Source organism: Sus scrofa, chromosome 16, assembly GCF_054392235.1.
Source record: "Sus scrofa isolate SSC_HxYL_T2T_F1_AM1 chromosome 16, Sscrofa_HxYL_maternal_Yorkshire_Landrace_v2.0, whole genome shotgun sequence".
Classification (NCBI taxonomy): domain Eukaryota; kingdom Metazoa; phylum Chordata; class Mammalia; order Artiodactyla; family Suidae; genus Sus; species Sus scrofa.
This window is the reverse complement of record NC_139398.1, coordinates 12,725,365-12,751,531: the sequence shown is the minus strand read 5'-3', so window position 1 is coordinate 12,751,531 and position 26,167 is coordinate 12,725,365. Positions and strand designations below refer to the sequence as shown.

Genomic DNA, 26,167 nt, shown 5'->3' with positions numbered 1-26,167 from the left:
ACACCCAAGGCTGAAGAAACAACCTCCTGAGGTTATTAGACAGAATGAAACTTGGTGTGTACACAGGAATGCATCCCAAGAGCCAGACAGGAAAACCTCATAATTTGTGCATCATTGGGTAGAGTACTCTCAAGTCTTGCTTCAGTCCTGCGGCATAATTAGCCCTGGACTAAATATGTTCCAGTCTTTCCTATGAAATCTTAAAAGTAAGACCCAGAAAGATTAATAGTTTCCAAGTAAATTAACAGCATCCTAGAATAAAGTTTAAAAATACCTATAGGAATACAAAAATATCCAACACCCAACACATTAAAATTAAGGATGTCTGGCATCCAGTTGAAAATAACACTGTTAAGCGAATAAACAGGAAAATGTGATTCAAAATGAAGAGAAAAATCAATCATTCAAAACCAATTCAGAACCAAATAAGGTGTTAAAAATAGCACACAACCAGTTATTATAAATGTATTTCATGTATTCAAAAAGTTAATTAGAAATGTGGAAAATATATAAAACAAATAAAACTTCTCAAGATGACAATAAACTGTCTGAAATGAAAAAACACATGGAATGGGATTAACATCATGTTAGACATTGCCAAAGAAAATACTAATGAATTTAAAGACAGCAATGGAAACTATACAAAATGAAATGCAGAGAGAAAAAAAGAAAACTACAGACCATCCGTGAGCCTGAAGTGGTCTGATATATGTGCAATTAGAATCTTTAGAGGAGAGTAAAGAGAAAGAGAACAGAAAAAAAAAATATTTGAAGAAATAATGGTTGGAAATTTTCCACATAGTTTCACATTTTTCAATTTTAATGAAAACCACAAACTCATAGATCCATACAGCTCAAGGAACTCTAGACACAGGAAACATGAAGGAACTGTACCAAGGTGCTTCAACATCAGTCATAAAGAAAAAAATCTTAAAAGCAGCCAGAGGGGGAAAAAATAAGACAAGTTCCATGCAAAGATAAGGGTGACAGCTGATTTTTCACCAGCAACAATGTCAGTGAGAAGACAGTGAGGCAGCATCTTTAAACCCTATCGTGTATAAAGTTGATTTTGGCTTGATATCTACAACCTGTCTCTACAGGAAACTCTGACAATACCTAGAGCAGATATAAAGCTGTATGTGGAAAAAAATCCTTTCTGAGCCCAGGTTTATTCATGGGCTAGCCTGGGAACTGGCATGGTTAATTACCGGAGCAGTGGAGACACAGAAATTCGAACATGTAGAGTTTAACTGTCCCAACATGATAAGAGCTATGGTGGCCCAGGACATGCCTCCACTCAGTATTGTGTTCTTCTAGTCCTGTAAATATTCATGAGCCCTGCATCGAATGTTCATTCTGTCCCCACACACAGGGACCACAGAATTGAAGGATGAGTTTGGCTTTAAAAAAGACCACCAAAGAAATGTATGATCATGTCAGACCCTGACTACATTTTTGTGCAAGTGGTTAGAACCTGCTGGTCCTATCTATAATTGCAGTGGCTTTGATATTTTTTATATAGCCCCTTTTAGTGGAGAACACTCTTCTTAAATAATATGTACTTGGAAGGAAATCAACCTGACATTTTTCCTTCACCAGCTTAATATTTTTAACCTCCAACTGTGAGCCAGAAATAAGATGACAATTGAAATAAAGAGATGAATGTGATTTGGTAACTTCCTTCAGGTACTTTCCAGTATAATAAACATGTAAACAAAAAGTCCAGAAAACACAATGATAGATACTATAATAGGAGTATGTAACAAGGATGTATATATGCACAAAGCACAAGGGTGTCCCAAGGGTCATTTTTATCAGGAAGAGGTCAGGGTTGAGGAAGCCAATTTCTAATATCACCAGTTAAAACCTAGGGCTAGGGGTCAATGAGCAGGTATATTTTAACACACTAGTACATCTCCTTATTTAGAGGAATGCTAGTTGCTGTAACAAAGAGACCCCCAAACAAGCAAGGGTTTAAACAAGATAGCAGGTAGAAGCTATTTTCTCTAATGTAACAGGTAAGGGCAGGTGTGTGAGGATGGAGGCTCCCCTCCAGGAATTAATTCACCCAGGCTGAAAACTGTCCTCCCATCTTAAAGGTGTGACCTCCAAGGCTACTCTTATTGTCACCATCCACTAGCAAGAAGCAGAAAAAGAGTGCAAATCCACAACTAGAAATGTTGTCTTTTGAAAGTCTTCTTGGAGCCCTTTTTTTTTTTTTTTTTTTTTTTTTTTTTTGTCTTTTGTCTTTTTGCCATTTTCCTGGGCCGCTTCCATGGCATATGGAAGTTCCCAGGCTAGGCCTACACCAGAGCCACAGCAACGTGGGACCCAAGCCGCATCTGCAACCTACACCACAGCTCATGGCAATGCCAGATCCTTAACCCACTGAGCAAGGCCAAGGATTGAACCCACAACTTCATGGTTCCTAGTTGGATTCGTTAACCACTGAGCCATGACGGGAACTCCGTTGAAGCACTTATTTTGTCTGATGAAAAAAAGGAAAAAAAAAATCGCATAACCAAAACACTTCAAGCAAGCTCAATCAAATTCAGCTATTTCCCAGTCCCTCGAGGCTCAATGCTTGACCACATTTATATTTGTCAATCTTCATCTTTTCCTGCTTCCTGTAGTTAATGCCAAACTTAGGGGGTCTTGCAGGCATATCCCTGAAGGGGATGGACATTGTGTATTCATTTCTGTCTGGAATCATTTCTCTCCTGTGCTGCCTCTGGCCCAGGACAAGCCTCTTCATCCTGTGGGGTTCCCAGCTGGGATGGGGCTGGGATGATTGGACCATCTCTGGTCCAAAGTGCTCTCCTGACTCACACCTGCCTTCCTCACCATAAAGCTCCTATGAGATACAGCCACATCTTCTCCTTAACCCAGGCAGGCACGGTCCACACCTGCCTTTCTGATGTGTCCCAGCTACCTGACCTACCAACCCTTCTGAAGCTCTGGGTCCTTAGCCTTTTTCTTTGATAACTTACTTAACCCACCCACTCAAGAGCACAGAATGCTCGGGAGCTAGCCTGTGTCACACTAGGGCCACAGGAACTCTCTTATGCCCAGCAAGTCCTGTTGCCCTTCCCCCTGTGTGGCCCCCGCTCCAGGATGGTTCATGGTGGTAATTCCTAAGTCTGGTGCAGCTGGTGCTGAGGTCCAGGAAGGGCAGCAGCGCTTCTGTCCACTCTCTTCTGTCTTCCAGGGGGATTTTATCACCAGCCCCGCACATATAGAAAAGGACCTGTCTAGGGGCACTTTAGGTGGTATTCCTCCATGATGCTTTCACATCTCCTGCTCCCTCCCAGCCTGGATCCTTTTTCTTCCCTGCTTGGAAGCTCTGTGTGGAATCAGAGGAGGGGTCATGTTTTCTGCCTATTCTCAACCCCTTTCAGGTCTGTCCCATCTTCATCCCGCATCTATGCCCTCTAGCCTTAGACACTAAACACTCACTTATCTGTCCCATCTTGAACTCACCTCATTGAACCAAATAGTGGTGGAGCCTCTCTCCAGGAAAAACCATGGGCAAGGAGCATTTTATCGTTTCAACTTTTTGTCCCATCACATGCAAAAAGGCCATTCTCATTGTCATTCCAGTTATATATGACTTCTTGTATCTGATTTGCTGAATCCTGGCAAATTGTTCTCATATCAGACTGAAGTGTCCAGTAGCAACATTGACAGTACTAAAAGGGTCTGTAACTTGGGAGTTGAGAGGAATGCCAGATGGGCTATTGGAAGACTAGAATAATACCACGAATTCTTACTTCAAGGTGAATAGGTGAATTTGGAAGGGATTAGATCAACTATGGGTGCAGACTGTATAACTTCTGCTGTCTTTCTGAGAGGCTAATGAGAATGGCAGTCAACCACACCAGCTCTGGGGCACTGCTCCCTGAGTTCAGGACCTGGTTGAACATCAACAGCATGTTAGCCTTTTCTTATCTATATAACGGGAGGAGCAGTAGTGCCTACCACAGAGGGTTGAGATGGGTTCTAAATGAGTTAGTATAAAAAATCAGAGCAGTGCCTGATACTTGGTTTAAGTGCAAGGTATGTTTTAGCTGAGATCTTTTTGAGGGCTCATAGCTTTCCTGAGGTCTTCATTGGGAAATCCTTTCATCGGAAACAATTTGGGTCATGTTTCTGTGCTGTTTTCTCCTGGACCAGATCTTCCTCCTCCTTGTCTTCCTCCTTCTCTTTCCTCCTCTTCCATCTTTTCTTTGTCATCCTTCTCTTCCCCTTCCTGTTCCTCTTCCTTCTCCTCCCTTTGAATCATCAAGTATCCTCTCATGGAACATCCTTCTTAAAGCCATCTCGGTCCACATCTACTCTGTCCCTTCTCTCCTCACCGGTGGACTCAGTACACAGTTCCATCATTCTGTTTGCAGTCAAGTTCTGTCCGAAGATTTCCACTTTAACCACAATGAGTTAAGGTACACTTTTCTCTCTTGTTCATCTATTTTGACATTCATGATACTTCCCCTTTCGTTTCTGTTAACAACTTGCAACTTGCACTTTCTTGGCAACTCATGTACTTTGCTCACTTTGCAGTGCTGTCCAAGGCAGCTCTTTTGGAAAAACTCTATATGAGCCTCGCAATTCTGTAAGTGCACCTGGGGAACATGCCCCATTTCCAAAAGACCTTTGACTGTATTAGACCTTTCTCTCTTTTAACCTCTGGATGTCTTTACTCCATCTCATTGGGTTATACATAGGTTCACATGTGGGTTATACATGACCTACTCCGAGACTGCTTGGCTACTGTAAAAAGCAGCTTGCTGATAGTAAAAAGCATTACTATCCTGTATCTTTGCATGTCAAGAAAACTTTGGAAATATACAGCATCTTTTGAATGAAATATACATAATGTATTCTGCATTGTCATAGACTGAGCTAATATTGGGGATTTTCCATACCCAAACAAACACATACACAGCTAAAAGTTTTGAAATAAAGGTTATTTTCTATGCATCAGAAGCATAAGGTCAAATCCATCATCTGGTTTTCCCTTTTCACTTAGGCACAGCATGCCACTGTTGACCATTTTCTCAGGCCAGAAAGGTTTATCTACAAGTCATACACACTTTTGGCCACACATAGACATTTTTTGGTTACCTTCAAAGCAGTCCTCAGCAAAGATGACTCTCAGTGTTTTCCAGACACAAAATCACCTTTTCATCCAACATGGAGGAACATAATAGCTAGACTTCTAAGGAGGAAAATCTAAGTCCTAGCATACCCTTTGTGGTTCATTTCAGATGTGGCCAGGTTGTCCTCTGTCAGTGTTCAGAAGGATAGAGGGGAGGGCAGGGCAGTTTCTGAGACACTGAGCACAGGGGCTCAGGTAAGAGAATGAAATGATGGCAGAGGAGGGGGAGTATTGTCAACATCACAGAGAACAGATTAGAGTAAGGGGACTGGGGGTCAAGGGCACAGGTGACACCAAGGGCAGTTTGTCTAATTAACATCTTTGTTTCTCTATTTCCTTATATGTAAAGTAAGATTAATAAGGTCACTCTCTCGGGAATTTGGGGATTAGAAGAGACCACTAATGTGTAGGCCAGCATCTGGGGTCTGGGGTGAAGTGGTTCTGGGAAGGAGGTCATCTTTGGGCCCATAATTCAGCCCACGTTCCCAAGAACATCCCCTCTGGTCTCTCAAAAGTCCCAGGATATCTACCTGGTGTTAAAATGTATTGTTAATATTCACCTTGCCATATGGAGATGTTGATCCCACACTCTGATTTCCATTTTCTTCCTTTTTCTAGCTTCCCTCCGTAGTTTTAGGGAAGAACCCACCAATGAATGGGCTGCAGAAGCCGAGTCTTTTCTGGGCACTCGTGACCCAAAGGTTCACAGGTAGTAGAGGAGGTAGATGGAAATCCTGTCTCAGCATGTCAGATTGCAAATGAAATTTCCAATGGACCTGACAGAGGTGTTGAACTGTCTTCAGGAAGCTCCCTCCTCCCTGGGAAGGGATATCCAAATAGCCAGATTTCAATAAGCCTTTGAGATTTTTCCATGTCTAAGACTTTCTGACCATCCGTGTCCTTGCTCCCTGAGAGTGGGGCTGTGAAATAGTTCATTGCGATCAAGAGATGCTTTAGAGAGTTCTGTCTGCTCGCCCACCCCTCAGGCTTCCTAGAGCTTCAGGCACAGAGTGGGGACAGGGACAAGCCAGCGGTGTGAATTGATGGTGATAAGAAAGTATGTGACCCAGTCATACATATGTATACAGCAGAAGTTGACAGAACATTGTAAATCAACTATAATTAAAATAAAGTAGCTGAAAAAAAAAAGAGGAAACTATGTGAAATGTGACTTCTAACGTAGGACAGGATGAAGTTGTGTGTTTTTTTAATCTCATATTTCACGCAGGGCTGGGCTGAGGATGTGGCAGGCATGGCAAATGCCCTACGTTCACTGCCAGAGGGGGCTCCCTGCCTGCCACAGGTGAGAGCCAGCTCTGGGGTGCCTGTCCCAATGGGGAAAGTGGGTGGAGGGACCTGGTGGGGAGGGGTGGGGACTTTGTCCACTTTTGGTCCCTAGGAGGACTCGGCCTCAGGATCCAGAACCTCATGTTATGAATTTAATTTTCCTAGAATATAAATGAAATTGCAACAGATTAAACCCTTATATTGGCTTGTTTTTATGGTGCACGCTCTTCTCTGAAACACTGTACAAGAATATAAAGTGTATACACAAGTGGCTGGAAAATCTGAGCCTACCTGTATTCTGTTAAATAAATCTGAACCATCCTGATCTTGCAAGTACATTTCTATAAAAAGCCTTAGGTGTGTCTTACTAAGGCCAGCAACCACTAACCCAAAACAAATTGTACGCTTACTTTATAAATTACACATTGAATTATGGCCCTAGATATAATACATTTCAAATTTTTTTTTCTTTTTTGGCCATAAACATGACATGTGGAATTTCCCCAGGCCAGGGATTGAATCCAAGCCATAGCTGTGACCAACACCACGGTGGCAGCAACGCCAGATCCTTAACTCATTGCACTAGGCCAGAGATCGAACCCATGCCTCAGCAGTGACCTAAACCACTGCAGTCAGATTCTTAACCCATTGTGTCACAGTGGGAATGCCTCAATTTTTTTTTAATTTTATAATTTTCACTCTTGATTTTTAATGTCATATTTCCCTCACCCCACCCCTACCATTTTCTGACTTATTTCCTCTTAATTATTCAGCAAACAACTTTTGACAGTACTTTCAGCAACTCATCTCTCTGCCCTACCTCCAAATTCAAGTCTCTTTAAAGAAAATCGCCTATACTCTACATTTTATCATTTCCTGCTTTTTCCATGATTAAAAAAAAAAAATTCTCAATGTCAAGAGCCATCCCTTCCTGTTCCAAACCTCCATATCTTAAAGTGTCAAGTATAGACACCACACAGAGTTCCCTGGTGGCTCGGTCCTGTAAGGAATCCAGTGTTGTCACTGCTGTGGCACAGGTTCGATCCCTGGCCTGGGAACTTCCATTTGCCTTGGATGTAGCCAAAATAGACATATGCAGGTGGCTTTCTAACTTGTGGACTGAGAAAGCTGGCACCAGAGAAATGAAGGGTGGTTAACTGAAACTTTTATCCTATGTTGCAGGCAAAATAAAGTGAAAATGTTTAAATACATGTCCAACATACTCAACCCATTCTGCAATGAGGTCTTGATAACTCCAGCTTTTTGGCTCCTGTAGATGGCAGTCTGAAAACCCACATGTGCTGTTTGCTCATGGGGTTTCCACCTCAGCTCCTCATGTCTTTGCCTCCCCTCATTTGCAGTGGTCAGTATATATCCGAGCTGCTGTCCGAAAAGAGAAAGGCCTGCCCATCCTCGTGGAACTACTCCGAATAGATAACGACCGTGTGGTGTGTGCAGTGGCCACGGCGCTCCGGAACATGGCCTTGGACGTCAGGAATAAGGAGCTCATTGGTACGTTCCTTCCAATTCCCAGTGTCTGCATTTTAAAATGGAAACATTTCCTGTGGTTAAACCCATATGCAGAACGTATATGCGCCTGCAGAAGCAGTGCACGCATTCAAGGCTTTGTTTCTCCAGCTCTCCTTCTGATGTCAGTCCAATGCACTGATTTATCTCTTAGACGTTAGAGGAAAATGTGATGTTTGTTGACTTTTCTAATCCTTGCAAATTAAAAAGGACCTTAGCACTCAGCACTGGATACCATCTTCTTGATCCTCTAAATCCTTGTCAGGCTGTTTGTTTGCTTTCCACGTTGGGAACTGGAATTCTAATGGGATTACCCACCGCTTTTCTTCCCCTCTCTGTTTTAAAATTTATTTTGGATTATACCTTACCAGTTTTTTAATCCCATTTTTTAAAGAACCATCTTCCTTTAGCTTGGTATTCAAGGAATAGGGAAGATCTTTTATTAATGAAGCATCAAGGAGGTCAGACATTCATCTATTTATTCAACAAATGTTTGTCCATGACCTACTTTGTTGCAAGCCTGTTCTAGGCCCAGAGATGATATGAATGAGCAGAGCTGAAAGGAAGCCTTTCCCTTGTGGAGTTTACATTCTGAAGAAGGTAGATGTACAAAGTCCAGAACCCATGCATGAATCCCATTGGTTGGTAGAAATTTTCTATGGGGAAAAAATGAGGCTGGTCAGGCTCTGTAATTGATGAGGTGGCAATTTTTACAAATTGAGGTAAAGGTCACATAATATGTGTGCTTCAATGTCTGGCTTCTTTCACTTAGTATAAGGGGTTGTGATTTTAAGTGAGAGGTCAAAGTCAAGATAGGATCTGTTGGGAAGGTAACATTAGATCGACTTGAAGGAGGTGGGAGTGGGCCGTGGGGCTATTTGGGTGTGAGGACATCTAGGCTGAGGGAATAGCCTCTACAGACAGCCCCCAGAAGGGCAGCTGAGAGCAAGGCCAGTGGTTTAAGGCCTTTGCGGGGCCTGGTGTGTGTGCTGCAGAGGGAGTAGTGGAGAGGCCTTCTGGTTCTTCCCTCTGTAGCTGGGAAGTTGCCCACCCCGGCCATTGCTGATTGACGCCTGGAGAATTGATGAACCACAGGGACCTGGCCAGGGAGAGGCACAAGGCTCCCCCAGACTACTGACCTATGGGGATGGAAGAGGTGATTCCCGTAGGGGATTGGTCAGTGCAGCAAGAGTGATGGTAAGCTGGACTTCAGGTAACAGGTGTCAGTGGACGCCAGGCAGCAGGGAGCTCACCACCCATCGTGGCAAAGTTTTGGATTATGAAGCCTCTGGGGGATTGGGAGAAGGCTAAGGAGAGCCAGCAAATGGGGAAGATTCCATTCCTGGGTCAGTTGCAAAACCAGACAGGGGACCAAATTTCATACTCAAATTATGCCCAGATACAGAGCTCTATGTCCACGATTCAAATTCCTGACTGTGGCATAGCCAGCCTAGTGGGATCTGGGAACCAGCCACTTTTCCTCCTCTCGTTTCACAGGACTCCTCATATCCTTCAACAAAAACCGAAGAATTTTTGAATCTCCAAGCCATTCATTTATTCATGGGGACCAGATTTCAAATCTGTGTCTAATTAATGCCATGATTTGCTATCTATGCTTGCAGTACATCATAGGCATGAAATAAAGTCACCATTTTGTGTTTATACTTAGTTTGAATTTAATTTGAATGTTGGTGGTGGATTTTATATATTTAAACTGAGCCACTAGCTCTCCCCGTGTCTCTGCTTCCCCTTTTCCTTACACAGTTGTTTTAGGGAAGACAGAGCTGAGGCATCCAATAAAAATCCTACAGCTCCTTCTATAAAATGGAGGAAAAATCAATTGCCAATCAGTCTGCTGCCCCGATACAAACCACTAGGTGTTGTGCGTTCGCAGGTTTTATTTCTTTGGGTGGATTAAAATATAACAAAATGGGGAACTATTGATTGGTTTTCTAGCTTCAAGGCGTCTCTTCTTTCTGAGAAGCCAGCTATCTAGAACTGTCTCTGAAGCAGGAACATTTGGCCCTCCACATCGCCCATGTTAAATTAAGCCTTTACTACCAAATGTCACCAGACAGGAAAGGGAGCCAACCATTTAAAAATAGGAGCGAAACTATCTCAGTTGGAGGCTTTATGGAATCAATAACTCGAATAAGAAAAGCAGAATTGAACCAACACCACACTATTCTATCTAGGAGGAAAGAAATGTGACCTGGGCTATCGCTTTTGCTTTCCATATTGTATCAGAGTATTGGTTTGTTAGAGGGAAATGCTATATAGAACTTTATAGGTTGAAAAGAAAGCTGTCAAATTTTGAACCAAGAACAAAAAAAATTAAACTTGGATTTTTCTATGGACCGTCAATCAAAGCTTTAGTGACCTCATATGCTTTCCTGGTGTTAAAGATGACTTTATGCTCAGGAGTTCCTATTGTGGCTCAGCTGGTTAAGGACCTGACTGACGTTGTCTCTGTGAGGATGCAGGTTTGATCTTGGTTTGATCCCTGGCCTTGACCAGTGGGCTAAGGATCCAATGTTGCCACAAGTTGCAGTATAGGTCACAGATGTGGCTCAGATCCAGTGTTGCTGTGGCTGTGGTGTAGGTCTCAGCTGTAGCTCCAAGTCCATTCCTAGCCTGGGAACTTTAATAAAAAGGAAAAAAAAAAAAGAGTTCTACTCTGAAAACTCCCAAAGAGACTCTCTGGCGTGAATCACATCTCTGTGTCCAACAGTCTGTCTGGCACGTGCCCTAGACATCTAACGGGCATCTCGAGTATAACCTCTGCAGACCTGAGTTCCTTATCTTCTCCCCCAAACCCATTCCTTCCACAGGCTTCCCCATGGCCATCTGTCCTTGCAGTGGTCCAGCATCAGCACCTCGCTGGCCCCCTTGATTCCTTTACTCTCATATCCAATCACAAATCTGGTCTTGTTCTGAATTTTCCCAGAACCTGGAACTTCTCATCTTCACTGCCTTGTCCCCCTAGATCATCATCTTGCCCTTGGGTTATTACTGCAGCTGCTATGTGGTCTTCCTACCCTCAGCCCCTGCAGTCTGCTCTCCATGCAGCAGCCAGAGGGTCCAGTTGGGATCTTAGTCAGAACATGTCTTTTTTCATTCAAAATCCTCCAACACTCCTCATTTCTTTGAGTGGAACATTAAGTCTTTGCAAAGCAGACCCAGCTCTGTATGATCCAGCTCTTTGTTCCCTCTCCAACTCACCTCCCTTCTCAGGGATGGTAACTTTTCTGTAGCCACTGCCTCAGGGTGGTTCCTTTAGGACCTGAGCCAGGACCCTGCCTCAGGGCCTTTGAACATGCCGGTCCCTCTGCCTGGAATCCTCTTTCTCCAAATGCCTGTATGGTTAGTCCTTATCCCACTCAAGTCTTTACTAAAGTGTTACTTTCCCAATACAACCTTTTCTGGTGACCATTCTTAAAATTCTACCCCCTCTTCATTGTTCTCCACACACTAATCACCCTCGAATACAGAACTTATTACTTATTTATCTTGTTCCGGATCCATCTCCCCCTCATGGGAATGTAACCCCTTTAGCAGCAGGAATTTCCATCTTGTATGTTTACTGATGTAGCTCATGAACCTAAAACAAGCCCTGACCCAGACAAAAGATTCGTAAATATTTGCTGAAAGAATAACTCAATTAATTGTTTTTCCTGCCTGGCTGTCATCTTATAATGAACTCCAAATCAGCAAAATATTAAGTAACCAAATGAAATAAAACATTAACTAAAGAAAATGATTTCATATTAATTAATAGTAATTTATTAATAATAAAGAAAATCATCCCCAAACCAGTTCATTTTCCTATGAAAAGTCTGCTAGTGGTATGCAGACACTCAGAATTTCAGAAGGAATTCGTCACTGGTTCTGCGGTCTGTGTAAATAACATCTCTTTTTAGATCATCTTCTAATCAGAGGTGGAGGATTGGACAGCGCTCACAGTCTGGTCACAGTCTGGAGTCTTCCTTGGACTCCATTATAAGGAAGACTCCAAATACCCATTCTACCCCATCATCTCTAATGAAGATCAGATAGTAGCACTAAAAGGCATGTGACATACTCTCCCTCTCCTTGTCTTCCCATTCTGGCTGTTTCCGTGGTTCCGTGTACATCCCTGCCACCAGGCAGTAAGGATGCTACAGGTGGATCTGTGTGTTCTTCTGAATGACGTGGTACAATAGTCAAGATGAATGCACATCCATCCATTTCTTTGCAATCTTCCAAAAATGTTTATTATCCTTCTGAGTCAAGTGTTATTTCATCATTCGGAGAGGCATTCTTTTTTCTGTTGGTTCTTTTTTTTTTTTGCTTTTTAGGGCCACACCAGCAGCATATGGAAGTTCCCAGGCTAAGGGTTGAATTGGAGCTGCAGCTGCTGGGCTGCACCACAGCCACAGCAACTCAGGATCTGAGCTGAGCCTGTGACCTACACCACAGCTGACGGCAATGCCAGATTCTTAACTCACTAAAGGTGGCCAGGGATCAAACCCACATCCTCATGGATACTAGTTGGGCTGGTTACAGGAATTCTAGAAAGGTTTTTTTTTTTAATTTTTAAAAACATTGTTGAGATAGAATTGATTTACAATATTGTGTTAATTTCTGCTGTATGGCAAAGTGATTCAGTTGTGTATATATATATATATATATCTCCATTCTTTTTCAGATTCTTTTCCCATATAGATTATCACAGAATGTTGAGTAGAGTTCCCTGTGCTAGATGGCAGGTCCCCATTGACCATCCATTCCACATGCCAGAGTGTGCATATGCCAGTCCCAAACTCTTAATCCATCCCTCCCCCCATCTTACCCCTTCGGTATCCATGAGTTTGTTTTCAAAGTCTGTGAGTCTGTTTCTGCTTTATAAGTAAATTTATGTGTATCATTTTTTTAGCTTCCACATACAAGTGATATCATATAGTATTTGTCTTTCTCTGAAAGGGATTTTTTTTTTTTTTGTCTTTTCTAGGGCCACACTCATGGCATATGGAGGTTCCCAGGCTAGGGGTCGAATCACATCTGTAGCCACCAGCCTACATAAGAGCCACCAGAAAGCCAGATCTGAGCCACATCTGTGACCTACACCACAGCTCACAGCAACGCTGGATCCTTAATCCACTGAGCGAGGCCAGGGATTGAACCTGAAACCTCATTGTTCCTAGTCGGATTTGTTAACCACCGAGCCACGAGGGAAACTCCGTGAAAAGGTTTTTTTTTTTGTTTTTTTTTTTTTTTTTTTTTTAATGGTAACAATTAGCTTCAGAGAAAATAAAAGACACTCTGTATTGCTCTGAGAAGTTTACCAAAATGGCATCCATATCAGCACATTTATGGTTCCTGATGAAGATGGCAGGTATTTATTATGCCAAAATCTCACGCTATCTGGCAACAAACAAACTCTAACAAAATAAAAAGCTTTAACCCATAAGAACACTGGACAGGAGAGACACAGGGTGGTCTCCCCAAACTGCCCCTTATCTCTAACCATGGGTTTTGATGAATTCTTCAGCATTCTGTACCATCATGCCTGCTCACAAACCTTTACCCAAGCTGTTTCCCACCCATGCGTCTGTGCATGTTCTTTCACTTCTGTGTGCTTCCTGACCTCCAGCCATCAATAAGAGCCCAGCTCGGGGTGGCCTTCCTGATGAACGCTGTCCTTGAACACAGAAAGGAAGTGGGTAGTACCTACTTGATAAAACATCCTTTAATTGGGAGTTCCCATTAATTGGGAGTTCCCAGCAGGTTAAGAACCCGATATAGGAGTTCTCATCATGGCTCAGTGGTTAACGAATCCAACTAGGAACCATGAGATTTTGGGTTTGATCCCTGGCCTTGCTCAGTGGGTTAAGAATCTGGCGTTGCCGTGAGCTGTGGTGTGGGTCGAAGACTCGGCTCGGATCCCGCGTTGCTGTGGCTCTGGCGTAGGCTGGTGGCTACAGCTTCGATTCGACCCCTAGCCTGGGAACCTCCATATGCCATGAGTGTGGCCCTAGAAAAGACAAAAAAAAAAACCAAAACCCTACATTGGGTCTGTGAGGATGCGGGTTCGATCTCTAGCCTTGCTCAGTGGGTTAAGGATCTGGCATTGCCACAAGCTGCTGCATAGGTTGCAGAAGTGGCTGGGATTCCAGCATTGCTGTGGCTGTGGTATAGGTCTCAGCTGTGGCTCTAACTCAACCCCTAGCCTGGGAACTTCCATATCCTGCAGGTGCAGCCTTAAAAAACAAAGAGGAAAAAGAAATCTTTTAATCTACCTTAGATTTCCATTATGTAACTTTTAAAATTTTCATATTGTCTTTTTTGAGTATGCACTGCGTCATCCCCCAATGGGATAATAAGCAAGAATCAGGTACCATATTAATTTTTATGTCCTACCATGCCTAGCCCTTTTCTATGCTCAGTATCTGTTTGCTCAGCTAATTCTCTGATGGGTGAATAGCGTGGGTTATATATTCCAGAGAACAGATCTAGATGAGGTTTGGGGAATCTCACCTAGAGAGAGGGAGGGGTGGGGGTGGGGGTGTCTGGTTGAGCCTTTTCCAAGAGCATCCAGGGAAGAGAGGGGAGAAAGACAGCATAGATGCTGCCTGAGATCCTGGACTTTAGTCAAACTCATTCTGCTGTCACTTTGGAAAAGGTTTGGGATTGGATGGGAAAGAGTAACATTTCTTGTGTGTGCCCGAGAGTTGCCAAAGGATGGCCAAGCCCTCACACCTCTGCGGCCAGTGTTGGCAGTGCTCACAGTGCATCCTCCCACCTCCTTTAGCGGGGTGGCTGCTTGCCACACTTTCCAGCAGGCAAGCCAGGGCTAGGACGCTGGAAGCATCCTCCTGCTGCCCCGCTCCCCTCCTCCAACTGAAGAGGACTTCCCACTGCTTCTTCAACCTGGTCCTGCCCCAGCTCATCTCTGTCCTTTGCCTGCACGCACCCTCCCTGCCCTGAGTGACCCTTCCCCTGCGCTGTTTTCAGCTGGGGGTCATTTCACCACATTTGGAATGACCTACAAGAATCATTGCCTGATGCTTCTGTAGAGTCATAAGATATGACCCATTCTCGACATTGGGCTGACCGTTTCACCTTGTCAACTGTCTGGGCTTCTTCTGTCCAGGCAACACCTTCTCAACCCATTCCTGCCTCAAAGGGAGCACCATACAGAATCTCTTTCTGGCATCAGGAAGGGCTATTTCCAGCACAGCTATCCCCCAGGAGAACTGGAAGAGAAGGGAGCCCCCAAAGTCCAAGTGTACCCCGAAGAAGGTCCCACACTTACCCACACTCATGAAATCATGAGCAAAATAAGGGTAGTTTCTGGCCTGGGATTAAGTATGATTTAAGCACCAAATCCATTGCTGTTTTTCTCCCCCTTGAGGTCTTCAGGTCATCCCTTTCATTCATTCTGGGGGGGAGGGGGCAGAGGGGCAGACATGGGGGGCATTCCCTTTCTAGCTTTTTTTCTGGCCACAATCTGTTTTAAATATTCAGATGAAAGATTTTTATCTGACCATTCTCATGACTATTTATGGACAACAGCTGCTAGTTATATTTAAAGGAGGACATAAAAATGTTTTGTCCTTAAGTGAAAATAAAGACAGAATAAAGAAAAAAAGGAAATGCTGATGGAATGACAGTCACCCCCCTCCTCCCACCCCCCCCCCATCCTTGTGCTAGGTCTTTATTTGGTGAGAAATGTGTTTTCCTTTGGAGAAGTGGGGAGGGGGGAAAAGGTAGGAACCTTCATTGTATCCATACCTCCCAAAATGTTCAGTAGCTTTGTAAACATTCCCTTTTATTTAGTGATGGCACAGCTGAACTTCTGAGATGTGTATCCAGGGAATTCTAGATTTGGCAACCCTGATCTTCATCCAAACCTTGGGATACATTTTACCCAATTCTCAAATCAGGAGAGCGTGGTCTCCCTGGGATAAACAGATACCTAAGCCTTCTTCATGAAGAAAGATTCCAGATGTTATTCAAGAGATCCTTCCTCAAAGTATGGCTAAATTATTTGGCCCAAGAATGAAACTCATCCTAGTCACCATCCTCTGTGTATTCAGAATATGTCACTTTGTACTCACAATGTCTCCTAGAAAAACTAGAGAGCAGAGGGCTCTAAAAATGTGTGGCACACCCATCGGTTAAAATACACACATATGTGGTACAACCACGATGGAAAAAAGTATGGAGGTTCCTCAGAAAACTAAATATAGAGCTACCATATGATCCAGCAATCCCACTTCTGGGCATATGTCCTGACGAAACTACAGTTCAGAAAGATACATGCACTCCTGTGTTCATTGCAGCACTATTCACAATAGGCAAGACATGGAAACAACTTAAATGTCCATCGACAGATGAAAGGATGAAGAAGATGTGGTAAACACCTACAGTGGAATACTGTTCAGCCATAAAAAATAACAAAAATAATGCCATTTTCAGCAATATGGATGCAACTAGAGATTCCCATATGAAGTGAAGTAAATCAGAAAGAGAAAGACAAATACCATATGATATCATGTATATGTGAAATCTAAACTATGGCCCAAAGGTATCTATCTACAAAACAAAACTAGACTTGACATAGAGAACAGACTTGTGGTTGCCAAGAGGGAGTGGGATGGAAGGGGAGTTTGGGGCTACTAGTTCTAAACTATTCCATTTAGAATGGATAACCAATGAGGTCCTACGTACAGCACAGGGAGCTATATCCAATCTCTTGGGATAAACCATGACGGAAGATAAAACAAGAAAAAGAATGTATATGTGTATATGACCAGGTCACTTTGTTTTGCAGTAGAAATTGGCACAACATTGTAAATCAACTATAATTTTTAAAAATTTTTTAAAAACATGCATGAATATGCGTGTTTTATTACTTTCCCAACTCATGCCCATGGCTGACATGTGGCAGAATCCCCTGGGATTTTGCCACCCCTTTCTGGAGGGAGCCCTCTCACAGTCCATTAATCACACAGCAATGTGGGCACCTTTCTTCCCTGTGTTCTGACCCTGGGGAATCTCACCTGTGCCCAGGGAAAGACTCTGGAAACCTCAGTGCAACCTGGAAAGGGCAGTGTGATATTTTTGATTCCTGGGAATGTATGAGCTTTATTGTAAAGTAGGTTTGAGGACATTTTTGAGACATACCTTCTCTGCCTTTTAAAACATGTTTCATCAGACCCTGGCAGATGTTGTTTTAATTAAAACACGTGCAATTTCAATTAGTATTTTTAAAAGAAGCCCAGTTTCCCAGAAAAGGTGATTGATCAGAGCACTCTTTGCTGACTTGCTTTAATAACTTGACTTCACAAGCCAAATTCTAGGCAGCCAGAAAGCTGTAGGCTTTGGCCAAAACTTGATATCTTCAGATTAGGTGCCTGGGTTAAAGCTCTCATCTCCCAAACCCTAGAACTTAATCTCATGAATGCTGCCTCCCTTTCCAGAAAGACATAGCTACTTTGTTAATTAACTTCAGGCACCTGTTGGGGAATTTTGGCAGCTGGGTCTGGCCGATAAGAATTCCTTGAAAGGGGAAGTTGTAAATAAATTGAAGAGCTGATAATTATTTTATTAAATGGAACTTAATGATTTGCTCCCTTGGAAATACTCCATGTAAGGAAAAGGCAAAACTGACTGAGAAATTTCCAATTGATTCAGATTTCAGGACCTCTGCTTAAAGACCTCAAAGAGAAGAGGGGGGAGAAAAAAAAAACCACACCTAACTTTACTTGGACCATTTCAGTATTTATTTTATGCCTGGTCAAACAGTTACAGAAGAAAAGCTTCAGAGAACAGAATGCATAAAAAATGAAATGGCTCTTTCAAATACCCCAAAGCTTGAGAATCTAAAAATAGAAAAGAGGATTTTAGTAGAATAATGTTTTTAAATTGTATTCCTTTTATGTGTTCACTGACATCTTTTCCTCTTGCCAAAAGGGGGAAAGAAAGTTTTACTCCCATGGAAATAATTGTTCTTTTTATTCTCTAATACTGAAAATAATGGATTAGAAACTAGTTTTAAAGTGAATATTCTCTTAGCCATTCTGAGTTGTATTTGGTTGTATTTATTGGGCTGGATCTTGAGGAATATGCAGAGAAGGCAAGGACAGTAGTAATTGGGGGTTCTGCTTTAAAAAAAAAAGTGTAGGCTGAGGCCATAAGTTGTATGGGCCAATGGTTCTGCTTTGGAGGACACATACGGCAGTAAGACAAGGAGAAGGCAACACTGTAGAAAGGTGAGGCAGCCATCCCAAGAAGAGGGACACAGCAAGCCCCAGAAGAAGCCAGGGACCTAGGAGGTGATGGAAGATTGGAGGGGCAGCCCCCACCCCCAGCATCTGAGCAGCCTGAGACTAGGAGCTGGGTGCTGGTCTGCGAAATGACACAAACAGCAAGAACAGATTTTACCCCTGAGAATAAGCAACCTTCTTTCTTGAGATGCTTCGAAAAGAGAAAACCTACCTCTTCATCCTGCTAGACTGGGGTCAAAGAGGAGAAGAGAGACAAAGAACGAGGCAATTCTCAACAGCTCCTCATCAAAATGTCCTAAAAGTTCTCTCAAGATACTTAGTTGAAATTCAGAGATTTCTCCTCTTATAACCAAGAAAGTTTATGAAAATTTACTGTGTATAAGACAAACCTGTTTTTTCAAATTTAAAGTGAAATTCTCTGTTCAGTTTTGCGTATGATAATGTCGTTGAATAATGTCACGTAAAATAAGGGCTTTGGCATGGAATGATAAAATGTAAGTGGCTGTTTCCTAAAGCAGGAATCCTCAAAATTTATCATCCTTACTATTTAATGTAGGCAGTTGAACCTGAGACAGTACAAACCAGGCTGGTGCAGGCGTATTGTAACGTACAACATGTTGCTTTTCATTAGGAGTCACTAATATTCTAGCACCAACATTAGAGGGTGTTCACCGTGCAGGATAGATCAAAAAAATAAGAAATTCCCATGGTCCTCAACTTCAGACTTGAACAATTTAATTTACTTATCAGAAAGGAAAGTCATTCCTGTGAAATGGAAACTGGTGTAAAGTTTTTTAACTGAATATTATCTCCACAGACTAATAATACCTAGTGTCTGTGTGAGAGTCAGGTCCATTATAAGTGACCTCATTACCCTATTTTTGTGGGGGGTACTTATCCATTTTTGTTTTGTTTTGTTTTGTTTGTAGGGCCACACCTGTGGCATATGGAAATTTGCAGGCTAGGGGTCAAATCAGAGCTGCAGCTGCCAGCCTGTGCCATAGCCACAGCAATGCCAGATCCGAGCTACATCTGTGACCTACACCTCAGCTTGCAGCAGTGCCAGATCCTTAACCCACTGAACTATGCCAAGGATCGAACCTGCATCCTCGTGGATACTAGTTGGGTTCTTAACTCTCTGAGCCACAATGGGAACTCCTTTTTTTTTTTAAATTGAAGTATAGTTGATTTACAATATTGTGTTAATTTCAAGTGTATGGCAAAGTGATTCAGTTGTATATATGCATTTTTTCAGATTCTTTTCTGCAGGTTATTATAAGATATTGACTATAGTTCCCTGTGCTATACGGAAGGTCTTTGTTGTTTATCAGTTTATAAATAGTAGTTGTATCTGTTAATCCCATACTCCTAATTTATCCCTCTTCCCCTTTTCCCTTTGGTAGCCATAAATTTGTTTTCTATGTCTGTGTGTTTCTATTTTGTAAATAAATTAATTTGTGCTATTTTTTTAGATTCCACATATATATAATATTTGTCTTTATCTGATTTATTTCACTTAGTTTGGTAATCTCTAAGTCTATCCATGTTGCTGCAAATGGCATTATTTCATTATTTTTTATGGCTGAGTAGTAATCTATTGTATATATGTACCACCTCTTCTTTATGCAATCCTCTGTTGATAGACGTTTAGGTTGCTTCCATGTCTTGGCTATTGAAAATAGTGCTGCCATGAACATTGGGGTGCATGTATTTTTTTGAATTAAAGTGTTCATCTAATTCATGACTGGATTGCTGGATCATATGGTAGCTCTATTTTTAGTTTTGCAAGGAACCTCCATACTGTTCTCCATAGTGACTGCACCAATGTGCATTCCCACCAACAGTGTAAGAGGGCTCCCTTTTCTGCACACCCTCTCTAGCATTTATTGTTTGTAGACTTTTTGATGATGGCCATTCTGACTGGTGTGAAATGATACCTCACTGTAGTTTTGATTTGCATTTGTCTCATAATTAGCAATAGTGAGCCTCTTTTCGAGTGCCTGTTGGCCATCTGTATTTCTTCTTTGGAGAAATGTCTGTTTAGTGACCTTGTTACTCCTAAAATACTAGAATAGAGGGAGCGTGTGTAAGAGACAAGCTGCAGGCTTCTCTCACCAGCAGTTAGTTGCGGAGGCCACTGTATGTTGAGACCATTGGGGATACTGCAGGGAACAAGGCCTCACCTCACTTTCTTTGACCAGAGATTCCCCACAGAGTGTACCACGAATGGGTTACATGTGTGCTGAAACTTCGATGCCCTCAGCCCTCGGGAAGATCTGAGGAGAAAGCACCTGGATCCATAGCCCCCAGCAGGGCGCAGCGCTGACCCCAGGACATGTTATAGGTATTAACATTTTCTGTGTGTGCCATGCTGACCAAGCAATTTAGAAATTCTGAGAGTTCCCATCGTGGCTCAGCAGTTAACAAACCTGGCTAGCATGCATAAGGATGCAGATTCCATCCCTGGCTTTGCTCAGCAGGTTAAGGATCTGGCATTGCTGTGAGCCATGATGTAGGTCGCAGACGCAGCTTGGATCCCGCATTGCTGTGGCTGTGGTGTAGGCTGGCGGCTGCAGCTCCTGTTTGACCCCTAGCCTGGGAACTTCCATATGCCATGGGTGTGGCCCTAAAAAGATCAAAAAAAAAAAAGAAAAAAAAAGCTCTGCCCAAGACAGGCCTCCAACCTGTACTGACTAATACATCTTTGCTCTGTCACTCTGTCTGAAACTCAGAAGGTTGAACTTTCAGGTCATCTTCTTTATCCCTCAAATCCTAACCCAAACCAGGACTTTTTTAACTTGGCCCCACTTTTCCAGTGACAGAACTGGATTTTTTCTTTGTTATCTTTGTTCTTAGGTGGTTAAACCATCAGGATGTCTTACTGATACTTCTTGAGGGAGTCTCTTGAATTCCTCAGGCTTCATGTGTATTTCACTTTTCAATTTCCCCTCACAGTGTGGTGCGTCCAGGGCACACTCATGCATCCTACTTTGTCCCTTTGTCCTTCTCACATTTTCTGAAATCCCATCCCCAAGTTACTACTGCCACCTTGACCTTCATTATATCCTCCAAAGAAGGAATAGTCAGTGTTTCCATGATATGAGTGGCACAAGTGAACTCCACTGCTGGATTTTTTTTTTTTTTTTTCAATAAAACAGTTTTTCTTAAGGCCCCTCCCAGAGTCTTTGCATTTCCTAATATGGGCATATCTCTCTTCTGATCTTTCTCAAACATCCCAGAAGCATTTGAAATATTCATCTATCTTGGTTTTGAAAATAAAACTTTCCTGGTATTCTTCTTTCTCTTTTTTCTCCTTTGGCTTTTTCTCCTCCACTCTCCCTTAAGTCTCTGTCCTGGGTCAGCCTTCTGTCAAGCCCATCATATCAGTTCTTTATTTCTGACATTGTATTTTCTAGTTCTAGAATTTCCATTCAGTTCTTTCTTATAGTTTCCACTTATCTGCTGAATTTGTTCATTTTTTAACATGCATATTGTCCATTTCCCCAATAGCTATTTAGCATTTATATCATAAAGCCCTTGTCTGCTTATTCTAATATCTCTCTGGCTTATTTTTGAATTTGCCTGTGTTGGCTGTCTTTTAATTTTTGGTCACATTTCCCTGCTTCTTGGCATGTCTTGTGATTTGTTATTTTTGTTAGACATTGTCTTTTAAAATATTAGAATTGACTGAAGGTAATATAAACAACACAAAACAAAACAAAACAAAACCTCGTTCTCCTCTATTTGCTAGGGTGGAGGGCTGAGTTAATCTAATCTGTATCTAGCTATATCTGGGGTTTTGTTAAATTCCATTTTTGTCACAGAATTCAAGTGTTTCAAGAGCATGATCAGTATTTAACCTATAGTTGGGCTTGGAAGCTGAGCAGATTTCAGAGATTTCTGCAGATTTCAGAGATTTCTCTGTGCACCACAGCCCATTCATCAGTTTCTGAGTCAAAGGAAATGTTTAGATGCCTGCACTACCTATGTTTTCCAGACCTTAAGTAATTTTACTCTCACCGTCTCTATCCAACCTGAATATTTACTGTTTCTAAGTTCACAGCCGTCCTTCCAGTTGGGTTCTCTCCACACTGTCCATGCTCTTACCCTTCTCTTTCCACTTGAACTATTCTATCCCCAACTCCCCACAGCTGCTCTTTCACCTCCTTTCCGTATCCACTCCTTACCCATCCTCCAAGACACATTCAGGTTCCATCCCTGAGGACTGATTTTGAGCTCTATTTGAACTTTTCCATGCTTATCAAAGTATCCCCCCAAATTTAGCACATAAGGAATACTGTGAATAAGACACAAGCGTGCATAATGCTTCAGAGGCAGTAAAATCACCTCCTGGGCCAAGACAAGAAGAACGTCTTTCTCTATTTTTTCTTCTGAAAGTCCTGGCAGTGCCTCTCGTGGTGTGAATGTGGTGACAGTCACAGGGAGGTGTTGCATCCTTCTGCTAGAATATGAGCTGCAGGGGACCAGGGGACTGTCTTCCTTGTTTGCTGCTGGAACCCCCAGAACAGGATTGTTCTGGCATCTTGCAGAAACTTATTAGCTTTTATTTAATGCACAAGAACTTGAAGTCATAATATTGTGGTTTCATCAACCAAAGTCCCATTGTCATATGTCAGTTTTCCTGATTATTCAAAATTGGTTTGCAATGATAACCTGTGGCCTAGCATCTTTGACAAATAAGACCCATATACCTGTCCTCACCTTCCTTCCTCACCGTGAATATACCATCACTGCTACATTCCTAAAAATAGAGCTCCGTGCCTTGTTTTTATTATGTAAACCAAAGCAGATGAAAAAATGCTTTTTCAGAACATGATTCTTTTTTTTTAATATTTTTTTTAGTTTTCCCACTGTACAGCAAGGGGGTCAGGTTATCCTTACATGTATAGAATATGATTCTTGATTTCAGTGGTATTTTGGAAGCAGCTGAGAGCCCATCCCCAGAGGTGCTTAGTTATTACCACTTATTTTTAAGCTCCCTGGGGGATTGCAATATCTAGCCAAGGTTGAGAACTACTGCTTTAGAGCTCTGTAGGACCCGTCATAAATAAAAACAGACTGCTAACCTGCTGGAAAACTGTCTTCTAATTTTGAAATATTTTATAATGACTACAGTCTAAACCTGAAATCATTATCCTCTAAGTAGTTTTTTCTGAGACATTCCATTCTTTGATTGCAACAGACGCAAAAGTTTTCTCTAGAAATTTTTCAGACTCCAACTTCCTCCTTACATTATTGTATGTAATGGATAGTGGGTTTGAAAGGCTGATTTCATTTAGCATTGTCACTAATGATATTGCTCTCTAGAGTCAAAACAATGCCTGAAAATATATTTCTCCATGGTAGGAGTATCAGGTGGGCTTTAATTCCTTGTTTTAGAATAATCTTTTATAACACACACTTAGGTCAGGAATCTCTTCCATTTGGCAAAGAATTCTTTTTTATTTCAATGAATTTTATTATATTTATAGTTGTATAACCATCATTGAAACCTAATTTTAGAACATTTCTGTCCCAAATCCCCAGTCCACCCCTCCCTCACCCCCACCGGTCCCCTTTGGTAACTATAAATTTTTCAAAGTCCATGTGTCTATTTCTGTTCTGCAGATAAGTTCATTTGTATCCTTTTTTTTTAGAGTCCACACATAAGTTGTATCATATGATGTTTGTCTCTCATCGTCTAACTTCACTTAGTATGATAATTTCCAGGTCCATCCATGTGACTGCAAATGCCATTATTTCATTCTTTTTTATGGCTGAGTAATTATATATACATATACCATATCTTTATCCATTCCTCTGTCAATGTGGCAAAGGATTCTGACTCTACCTTTCCACTTGATAAACCCCCTTATGGTTAAAAACTAATTTAATCAAGAGGATAATTGTAAAGAGCTTTTTGACATCATCAAATTCAAGTGTAAGACTGACAGTAAAGTTCATGGCTACAAAGGCTACAGGGAGTGTTTCCATCTTTCTGATGGAGTCAGGGTTCTCTTGACACCATCCTTCTCTACTCAGCGTGTCTGGAAAGCCTGCACGTGTCCAGCATGGTTAGATGGGAAGACTGACGGCATTGCTCTCCTGTCTAGAACCACCTTCCTAGAGTTCCAGACTTAGCCTCTCTTTGGAAGCTGAACTCCTGGTCCCTCAGACTGCATCTAGAGGTTCCCTTTCCGACTTTGATGGGTCTCTTCCAATCCAGGGTCCTCAATGGTGCCTCTTCCTAGTGTAAGCTGAGTATGGAGAAAAAGAGAATAAGCCAGGTGCTCAGGCAAAGAGAAAAAAATTTACTAAAGGGAAAGGAGAGGTGAATGACCCTTAAGAAGATTGACCCTATAAGAAGGACCCTCTTCTGGCGGGACTCTGGTGGTCACGTGGTCGTGAGAAAGTCAGAGGTGTCCCACCGTAGGGTAGGGTAGTCTCATAACCTTGAGAAAGCCGGAGGTATGTGGTGTCCCATGGGGGTGGGGGTGGGGGACTCATAGTCTTGGGAAGGTAGGCACCAGAAGCAAAAACAGGATGTTGCTTGAGCAAGATGGTCAGTCTCCTGAGTCACTGTGCCCTCTATTTTATTTTCAAGGTCAGCACAGTGAGCCGTTTTAACAGTGAGCCCCCATGTAGGCCCTAACATTTCAGCTTTTTTGATTTAGGATAAGGGCCAAAGATCAATCTTCTAAAACTGCTTCCTGCTGGACAGGGGCGTCGTGGGGGTGAGATAAGAAAAGGCTGGAAGGTAGGTCAAGGGGGCCTGTGTGGGCTCGAAGTTTTTGGTAATTTGAGTGAGTTAGAAGTAGCTCATGGATAGACAGTTCGGTTGGTGAAGGCATGTAAGCGGTTCCGAAGAAATTTTGAAAGAAGACACATTAAACATGGGCTGAAAATTAAAATGAGAGTAAGTAAAAGAAGAGGGCCTAAAAAGGGTAGGACCCATGGCACCCGATTTAAGTTATTTAGCCAGTTTTCCCATGAATTACTGAGGTGTCTAATAAGGTTAAGGGAGGGAAGATAATTTCCCAGTAAGGGGCCTGTCGTAGGGAACTGATCCAAGAGAAAAGGGCATCCGCACGTGAGTTCAAAAGGACTGAGGAAAGACAGAGCCCGTGGAGTAGCCCTAATGGGAGCCAAAGCCAGGGGAAGGAGTTCACTCCGTGGCCTTTGTGATTCTAGAGAGCTTGGTTAGGTGCATTTTGAGAATAGAATTTGAGCTTTCTACTTTTCCTGAGGATTGAGGTCTGTAAGGAATATGCAGTTTCCAGGTTATGCCAAGGGAACTGGCTACCTCTGAGTGATTTGGGAGACAAAAGCTGGCTTATTATTGGATTGGAGAGAGAGTGGGAGGCCAAAGTGGGGGATGATTTCTCCTATGAGAAACTGTGTTATCTCTGAGGCGGTTTCTGATCTCAATCCACCCTGAAAAAGTGTCTACTCAAGGGAGCATAAGTTTTACTTTTCCTGTTGGAGGCAGGTGAGTGAAGTCAATTTGCCAGTCCTCCCCTGGGATTTGACCTCAAGCTGATGTGTTGGGAATGAGGGAATCGGCTTCTGGGCTCCCTGCAGTGAGACTGAGGAGCAGATAATGCGAGCGAGTGATCTGTTGTAGGAGTGAAAGGTTATGATAGGTGATAAGAGGTCTTAAGAGGTGATAAAGAGGTTTAGTGCCTACATGTAGGGCTTGATGAATGTAAGAATCTGTGTGGCCTGAGATTGGAGAAGAACATAGCGGGCCTGTTTTTGTAACCAGTCTCCCTGTGGTTGTCTGTGTCCCAAACTATGGGGTTGTGGACAGGAGGGCAGTGAGGGAGGAGGAAAGGAAGTAGGGTCGAGAAGCAGTAGCCAGGCTAGATCGGGAGGTGCTTGGGATAGCGATAGAGGCTTTGAATTTGGAGAAGAGGTCTCTCCTGAG

The 26,167-nt window shown here is 42.5% G+C and overlaps 1 protein-coding gene across 10 annotated transcripts in view; it reads left to right on the top strand.

The window, feature by feature from the left end:
• Window positions 1-26,167, top strand: part of CTNND2 (catenin delta 2) — a 1,014,682-nt gene that overhangs the window by 873,892 nt on the left and 114,623 nt on the right. For 6 of the 10 annotated variants that reach the window (XM_021076841.2, XM_021076844.2, XM_021076843.2 and 3 more), the window contains 2 exons: window positions 6,384-6,458; window positions 7,804-7,954. In XM_021076841.2, coding sequence (XP_020932500.1) covers window positions 6,384-6,458; window positions 7,804-7,954 — 226 coding nt within the window. The remainder of the gene's footprint in view (window positions 1-6,383; window positions 6,459-7,803; window positions 7,955-26,167) is intronic. The other 4 variants (XM_085001648.1, XM_085001647.1, XM_085001646.1 and 1 more) reach the window with 1 other exon arrangement.